This window comes from Mastomys coucha, unplaced genomic scaffold (assembly GCF_008632895.1).
Source record: "Mastomys coucha isolate ucsf_1 unplaced genomic scaffold, UCSF_Mcou_1 pScaffold22, whole genome shotgun sequence".
Classification (NCBI taxonomy): domain Eukaryota; kingdom Metazoa; phylum Chordata; class Mammalia; order Rodentia; family Muridae; genus Mastomys; species Mastomys coucha.
The window spans coordinates 129,270,895-129,279,762 of record NW_022196905.1 but is presented as its reverse complement, the minus strand read 5'-3'; the positions used below and the strand labels follow the sequence as shown (position 1 = coordinate 129,279,762).

Sequence of the window (8,868 nt, the reverse complement as noted above, 5' to 3'; positions counted from 1 at the left end):
AGCTTAGAGAGCAAAGGTTTGCTGTTTTATCAAAATCATTGCCCACGGTCTCTACTTAGCTTCCAGTTAGGAAACTGAGTCCTAACAGAGATAAAGTTTATTTGGAAATGTGCCTTTGTCAAACTTTATCTAAGTATTATCAACAACTAAGTTTGAAAGCACTTTTCGTTCTTAAATACTGGTGTAAGTGACCTTCTGGATGTTCAATAAGCATACTTGGAGGCCACTGCCAGTAAGGGTATAGAGGCTAACACTGCAGCCAATTCTTTGGCACATGTTTTATCCCAGGTCAGCTACATTCCAGAAAACAACAGGATGCCTCTCCAAGGGTCTTGAAGCTTTGGCAAGTCACCAGTTCTCATCCTCTTGACCAGAGAGAGCTGTGGAGACCCAGGGTTTACTCTCTCACGAGTGTAGACTCTGAAATTAAGGGTAGCCACAAAATGAAATACCTTCAACACTTCTAGGGGAAGCTACCTGGTAAGCAAGACTCTGATACATCCCACAGCATGATTGATTAAAGGAGATTAAAGGACAGATTAAAGGAGCAAGGGCTCCAGTGGAGACCCTACATTGATCTTTAGTTGACCTTGAACATAAAAATAAACTTGGGGCTGGGCAGTGGTGGCATATGCCTTTGATCCCAGCACTTGGGAGGCAATGGCAGGAGGATTTCTGAGTTCGAGGCCAGCCTGGTCTACAGAGGGAGTTCCAGGACAGCCAGGGCTACACAGAGAAACCCTGTCTCAAAAAAACCAACCAATCAATCAATCAATAATAAAAATACAAAAAATAAAAATAAACTTGGTAAACATTTGGCCAGATCAGTGGTCTTTTGTTTGTTTTTTGAGACAGGATTTCTCTGTGTAGCCCTGGCTGTCCTGGAACTCACTCTGTAGACCAAACCAACAGAGATCTGCCTGCCTCGGCCTCCTGAGTGCTGGGATTAAAGGCGTGCGCCATTACTGCATGCAGGTGATGGTGGTTGTTGCTGCTGCTGCTGCTGTTAAGGATAGCCAAAGAGTAAAATGATTTGTAATAATACAAAATAAAAGAAGTAGAACCAGGTATGGTGGCACATGTCTTTAGTCCTAGCAGTCAGGATGCAGGCTGGTCTCTATGAGTTCCAGGACAGCCTAGAACTATATAGTCAAGGCTCCATAGTAAGACCCTGTGTCAAAAATAAAGAAACAAACAAAAACTAAAAGAAGAAAGAAAAAAAGAAAGATTCAATTCAGCTGTAAAAAGGGACAGGCAGGTATTACATACTTCCTACCAACCCCCGAGTGTAGGATACTAACGGGGCAGGGCAGGCAGTGACAGACATCCAGTTGTAGTCCAATTAAAGAACCCTCAGGCTTTTTGTAGCTTAAAAATAAATCACCATCAGTCAGGGGTGGTACACACCTTTAATCCCAGCCCTGGGGAGACAGAGCCAGGCAGATCCCTGTAAATTCGAGGCTAACCTGGTCTAAACAGTCAGGGCTACACAGAGAAACTTTGTCTTAAAAAAAATCAACTCTGTCATCTTTCTCCTAAGGCCAGGAGAGCTGAGTGAGAGCATGCGTAGCATTGTTGCCCTGTCTCAGCCACCCCTACGCTGAGAGCTCTGTGTCTAGACTTTTGTTCCCCAGTACCTCACAGTAGCTGCCAAGGGCAAGCAGACACAGGTGGAGGAGAGCTGGGCCCAAGCTTTGGGACGTGTTATCTCTGGGACTCCCGTCCTGTCTTATCTCACCCCCAGAGGACACTGAACAAAAGCCAACTTGGAACCAGTTCTTACAACGGGTCCAATTCCCTTATAAGGAATGGAACCTTCCCCCAGCCTCCTGGGAATTCTTTGAACTTGGCTTTGTGTGGAAGGCACCCTCTTCTATAAAGGGTGAATTAGAAAATGCTGGGGGTTCCGTACTAGAACCTTGTACTCACAAAGACTGGCAATAATAAAATTAACAAAAATAAAATCAGAAAATGTGGGTCAATTATCTAGAACCCCCATCTTGGGAACAAGGATCAGTGGTAGAGCCCCTGCCTAGAATCCCCCAGGGAGGGGCTGGGGGCATGGCTCAGTGGTAGAGCCCCTGCCTAGAATCCCCCAGGGAGGGGCTGGGGGCATGGCTTAGTGGTAGAGCCCCTATACTGGCTGGTTTTGTGTGTCAACTTGACACAGGCTGGAGTTATCACAGAGAAGGGAGCTTCAGTTGGGGAAGTGCCTCCATGAGACCCAGCTGTGGGGCATTTTCTCAATTAGTGATCAAGTGGGTAGGGCCCCATCCCTGAGAGGACCCTTTGTTCTCTGCTCCAACCACAGCAGAGTCTAATGGCTGTGACCTCCTGGCTCCTGGTTTCCAAGGATGAGACAGATTGCCTGACTGCATTCCATCTCATGAGATGCTTACCGGTGCAGGCATCTGCTAAGGTAGCCTTGGCCTTTTCTCTCTGTGGCTTTTTTTTTCCTTTACTTCCAGTTCCCCTCTAGGGGAACATGTGCATTCAATCTACCACGTTTAACCAGAAAAAACCACCTTCCCCTCTCGCTTTTCCTTTGTAAAATCCTATCTGGGTCCCACCTCAGATACTGTACACATTCCTCATTCCTCTCCTTGTGTTAATATTTAGTGTTTACCCTTCCGTCTTTAATCTGTTTTATGTATCGGAATGACAGGGTTTTATGGAGAGGGGAAAGAGAGTCTTTGTTTCTAAAACTTGTTTATAAACTACTGATGTGGAGCAGCCTGGGGTAGGAGGGAGGGAGAGAGAGTGTGTGCATGTATGTGTGCATGTGTGTGTATGATGCGGGGAGCCCTCCATGAGAGACATACAGTTCCTTCCAGTGAGTCAAGAGGGCTGGAAGCAGGAGGTGGGCCGGGTGCCATTTTTCTTGCTAAGTGACTTTTAGTTTGAGCCTGGAGGATAGGAGAGGCGATGAAGGACACAGTGCAACTCACCTGTACTCATAATCCTGCTGTAACAGACTCTTAGAGCTGAGCCAAGTGGCACACACCTGTCAGCCCAGCTACTCTGGAGCCTGAGGCAAAGGGTTTGGAAAGTTGTAGACCAGACTGGACTACACAATGAGTTCAAGGCTAACCTGAGCAACTTAGTGAGACCTTGTTTCAAAATACAAAGAAAAAGAGACCTGGGGATGGGGCTTGGTGGTAGAGCACTTGCTTCCTCCAGCCTGCAACAAGGGGCCGAGAATGTAGTTCAGTGGTAGAGCACCTGCCCAGAGTCTCCTGGTGAGGGAATATAAGGGCGTGGCTCAGTGGTAGAGCCCCTGTACTGGCTGGTTTTGTGTGTCAACTTGACACAGGCTGGAGTTATCACAGAGAAGTGAGCTTCAGTTGAGGAAATGCCTCCATGAGACCCAGCTGTGGGGCGTTTTCTCAATTAGTGATCAAGGGGGTAGGGCCCCTTGTGGGTGGTGCCATCCCTGGGCTGGAAGTCTTGGGTTCTATAAGACAGCAGGCTGAGCAAGCCAGGAGAAGCAAGCCAGTAAGGAACATCTCTCCTTGGCCTCTGCGTCAGCTCCTGCTTCCTGACCTACTTGAGTTCCAGTACTGACTTCCTCTGGTGATCAACAGCAATGTGGAAGTAAGCTAAATAAACCCTTTCTTCCCCAACTTGCTTCTTGGTCATGATGTTTGTGCAGGAATAGAAACCCTGACTAAGATAGCCCCTGCCTAGAATCTCCCAGGGAGAGGACTGGGGGTATGGCTCAGTGGTAGAGCCCCTGCCTAGAATCCCCCAGGAAGGGGCTGGGGGCGTGGCTCAGTGGTAGAGCCCCTGCCTAGAATCCCCCAGTGAGGGGCTGGGAGTGTGGCTCAGTGGTAGAGCCCAGGCCTTAATCCCCAAGAAGAGGTTAGAGGTGTTGTTTAGTGATAGAACTCTTCCCTAGAATCTCCCAGGGAACTGGCTCAGCAGAAGAGCACCTGCCCAGCAGGCATGGAGCACTCCATCCCATCACTAAGCATGATAGGACACACCAGTCATCTCAGCACTCAGGAGGAGGAGGTCTAGGGATGAAAAGTTCAAGGTAATTCTCCACTACATCAAGAGTTCAAGATCAGCCTGGGCTACACAAGACTTTGTCAGAAAGAGGGAATGTGGGTTGTCAGGGAGACGTGGATGGGAAACAGTTCTGTAGGAACAGGGTGGATGGATCTTGGGCCCCAGGCAGAGGGAAGGGACTCACAATAATCCGGGTCCTGTTGTTCACTAGTTTGCCAATGTGCTCCTCCACGTTCCTGTGCTCCTCTTTCAGCTCGGATATGCGGCCTGCAAGCTCTTCCTGGAGATGAGAAGCCATGGTCCCGTGAGTAGCTGGTGGTCCCGTGAGTAGCTGGCCAATTGCATTTTCCTTTTCTGTGCAAACCCTTTCCCATCTTAACCGTTCCCAGTCACCATGACAGTGGAGCCAGAGTAGGAACCAGAGCTGTCTAGTTGCCCTCCACACCCAGATGAAGAGCATTAAGACAGGCAACGGCTGTCATCCCAGCACGCAAGACACCAAGGCAGGAGTTCAAGGCCAGCCTGCATCACAGGTTAACCAGACTGGGAGGGAGGAAATGAGGAAGGGATGAGGAAGGAGGGGGAAGGGAGAAGAGAGAAGGAGAAGGGAAGAGAGGTGAGAGGGAGGAAGGAGAAGGGAAGAGAAGGAAAGGAGGGAAGGAGAGGTAGGGCAGGGGAAGCAAGGGAAGGAGGGTGAGGAGAGAGGAAGCAGAGGGTAGGAAAGGAATGGCGGGGGTGGGGCAGGAAAGGACAAAGGAAAGGAAGATTTAAAAAAAAAAAAAGCAAGGTGCTGGAGAAATGGCTCAGTGATTGATTCGTAGCGCCTCTGTGGCAGTTCACAGCATCTCTAATTCCAGTCCCAGGGGATCTGACAGCCCTTTCTGACCTCTTTGGGGACCAGGCATGCACATGATACACTCAAGCAAAACACTAAGCCACACAAAATACAACTAATCTAAAAAATGTTCTGAAAAAATAAAGAAGCCAGCAAGCCTGGGTATACAGGGTGACTGATGTCCTGTTCTTTGTTTGAGACACACGGGCACAGAGCATCTCCACCAGTCTCGGGAGGGAACACCTACACTCACCTCCTTAAGCAGAGAAGCTGAGTCATGGGGAGAGGAAGCCACATAGCCAAGTCACACACTTATATCCCAGCTCAGGAGACTGAGGCAGGAAGAGAGTGAGATCCAGGCCAGAGGGACAATGTATTGAACTTAGTCTAAGGAGCCGCCTTCTATATGCAGGGATTGAACTCAGGTCTTTACACTTGCATGGCAGATGCTTTCATATGCTGAGCTGTCTCACTGGCCCAGCTGTCAGCTCAGATCCTTCTGCTTCCCAAGTGTTGTTTTTGTTTGTTTGCTTGTTTGATGGCTTTTGTTGTTTATGGCATTTTTAGACAGGCTCCCCTTTATAGACTCCAGGCTAGCCTCTAATTTATTTATTGATTTAGTTAGTTAGTTAGCTATTTAGTTAGTTAGTGTGTGTGTGTGTGTGTATGTATGTATGTATGTATGTATGTATGTATGTATGTGTATAAGTACACCACTGTGGCTGTCTTCAGACATACCAGAAGAGAGCATATGATCCCATTACAAATAGTTGTGAGCTACCATGTGGTTGCTAGAAATTGAACTTAGAACCTCTAGAAGAGCAACCAGTGCTCTTAACCTTTGAGCCATCTTTCCAGCCCTAGCCTCTAATTCTTGATCCCATTCCCTTAGTCTCCAAAGTGTGGGCTACCAACCTGGCTTCATTACCACCACATTCCAGGCTCCATCCCAAGGCACAGGTAGCCAATCTTAAGGTGCTGCCCCTCTGATTCCCAGGATACCATAGTCAGCTACCATTCCCTCTGCTCTTCCTCGTGGCACCCTTTCTTCCTTTCTCCTCATATCCTGAGGTTTCACGAAACGCAGGTTGGCCTCAAACTTGATTTGTAACCAAGGCTGACTTTGAACTTCTGATCCTCCTGCTTCTGCATTAGGTATTCACCACCAGGCTTGGCTCTTCACCTCACTTTCCCTCCTGAATTGTGGAAGAGTGTGTGTGTGTGTGTGTGTGTGTGTGTGTGTGTGTGTGTGTGTGTGTGTGTATGTGCGAGTGTGTATGTGTGTGTGTGTGTGTGTGTGTGTGTGTGATGCTCAGCACACACATATATGGGCATACATGCCCATTTGCATACCTGTGGAACCCAGTGTGCATGTGCGAGTGTTTATACATGTGTGTGTAAATACATATGTATGATGTACAGCATACACATGTATGGGTATGCATTCTCATTTGCATACCTGTGGAGCTCAGTGTGCATGTGTGAGTGTGTATACATGTGTGTGTGTGATACTCAGCACACACACATATGGGCATACATGCCCATTTGCATACCTATGGAGCCCAGAGAAGGATGCTGAAGATTCAAATTCAGGCCCTCGTGCAGCAAGTACCCTCACCATTGTTCCGTCTCCCCAGAGTTGGAATGGCTCCACACGTACCCCCGATCCTTTGTAGATGCTACTCTCTGCCCCCGCCCCCTGCTCCCACCACCTGCCTTTCTTGTGACTCAGGTTGGCAGTCCACTTCCTCCATGAAGTTTTCCCTGAGTGCTTGAGATTTTGTAGGATCCATGGCCACTATGACAGTTAATCTTAATAGTCAGTTTGACTAGATTTAGAAACAGTGTGGATATGCATTTCTGGTGTGGCTGTAAAGGTGTTTGCAGAATGGTTCAGTCCAGGAAGACAAACCTAACCTGAGTGTGAGTGGCACCATGCCATGGGCTGAGGTCCTAGACTGAGCTCAACACCAGCATCCACCTCTGCTTCCTGACTGTGGATGCCATGTGACCAGCTGCCTCACGGTCCTGCCGCCGTGCCTTCCCCGCCATGATGGACTGCACCCTCTAGCCATGAGCCAAAATAAGCCCTACTCTCCTTTGGCTGTTTCTTGTCAGCAATTGGTACTTAGCCTGGGCATCCAACACACGGAGCTCAGGCCCCAAGTGATGCATCCTCCAGGCCTGCATCAGTGAGACCTCTGCCTACTGCTATAGCAGCACAAGCACAGTGCCTGTACATATTAGACACCGAGTGTGTACATGTGGGCGAAAGCCACAGGACTGCCCAGCCCTGATGTTACCCTTGGTGTTATACTCCAGGTTGAAGGAACAAATGTACACACACACACACACACACACACACACACACACACAAAGAACAATAAAAATAACCCTTTTCAGTCCTACCTCCAAACTATTATATATACATTTTTTTTTCTTTCTGGTGCTGGGATAAAACCCAGGTCCTTGCACATAATAGGCAAACTGTCTTCCACTAAGCCACACCCCCAGCCCCTCACACAGGATGATAGGAAGGTGCTCTACCTCTGGGCTATGTCCACAGGCCTTCACTGAGGGATTCTAGACAAGTGCTCTACCACTGAGCCACATCTCCAGCCCTATAGACATGACTCTCAAGCCTTACATAATAAATATATATAAATGTTATATCTATGACATTTTAAAAATTTGAATAGCAAATGTTGGTCTGTTTACCTGAGATAATAGTCCAAGGCCTGAGGAATTCACAAATTTAACACGTGTATTTCAAACATTTACCACTTGCCAGTTGTAGCTGTAGTCCAGTGGTTCTCAACCTTCCTAATGCTGTGACCCTTTAATACAGTTCCTCATGTTGTTATGAGCCCCAACCGTAACATTATTTCATTGCTACATTATAACTTTAATTTTGCTACTGCTATGAATCACAATATAAATATCTAATATGCAGGATATTTGGCATGCTATCCCCATGAAAGGGCTGTTCAGTCCCTAAAGGGTCTTGCCCCACAGGCTAAGAACCTCTGCTGTAGATGCTGAAACACTGCAAGGAACAAAGACCCCACCCTCATGCTTGTGAACAGATGGGCTTAGGAGCTCTGAAGAAGCAAAGCCAGTGTTGTGGCTCAGCAGGTAAAGCCTGATGATCAGAGTTTGATCCTGGAATAAGAAAACTGGTTCCTTGAAGTTGTCCTCCAAATGTGTGTCCACACATAAATGAATTAAAAAAAAAACATAAAAAGAAAAAATTCTATTGTGGTACATGCCTATAATCTCAGCTCTGTGGAGAATGAGACAAGATTTAGCATTCAAGGCCATTCTGGGCTGTATGGTGAGTTCAAGGCCAGCCTGAGCTACAAATAAACCACTACCAAAAACCATACCACTGAACCTAGGATGCTGCCTATGGCAGAATGCTGCTTAAGCTATAAACCAAGCCTTCGATTCCATCCCTAACACAGCAAGCAAAACAAAATAAAGCAAGCCACAGATACACGGTAAAAGAATAGGAAAGGTCTGGCAAGGGGTTACCCATCATTTCTGCAGCTGTGATCCCCAGGACCTGGTAGATAAGCAATGAAGGGGACCCCAGGTAGAAGAAGAGAACTGACTTTCATAAACTGTCCTCTGACTTCTACATGCATGCTGTGGTACACGCGTTTACACAGTCAATCAGCCAATAATCAAATAAGTGTTAAAAACAATGAGGGCTGGTGAGATGGCTCAATGGGTAAGAGCACCGATTGCTCTTCCGAAGGTCATGAGTTCAAATCCCAGCAACCACATGGTGGCTCACAACCACCTGTGATGAGATCTGTCTTCTGGTGTGTCTGAAGACAGCTACAGTGTACTTATAATAAATGAAAGAAGATTTACTTAAAAACAAACAAACAAAAACCAATGAATGAATGCCCGCTTGTGTATCTGTGCCATACACTTGCAGGGGAAATGGAGCCCTGGTGTAGTAGCCTCCTTCTACCGCGTGGAGGCGCAAGAAAGAACTTAGGAGACTCCCTTTG

At 47.4% G+C, this 8,868-nt stretch overlaps 1 protein-coding gene across 3 annotated transcripts in view; it reads right to left on the bottom strand.

Annotated features, from left to right (window-relative positions):
* Positions 1-8,868, bottom strand: part of Trim50 (tripartite motif containing 50) — a 17,502-nt gene that overhangs the window by 8,073 nt on the left and 561 nt on the right. For all 3 annotated transcript variants that reach the window (XM_031338203.1, XM_031338204.1, XM_031338205.1), the window contains exon 2: positions 4,196-4,291. In XM_031338203.1, the coding sequence (XP_031194063.1) occupies positions 4,196-4,291 (96 nt within the window). The remainder of the gene's footprint in view (positions 1-4,195; positions 4,292-8,868) is intronic.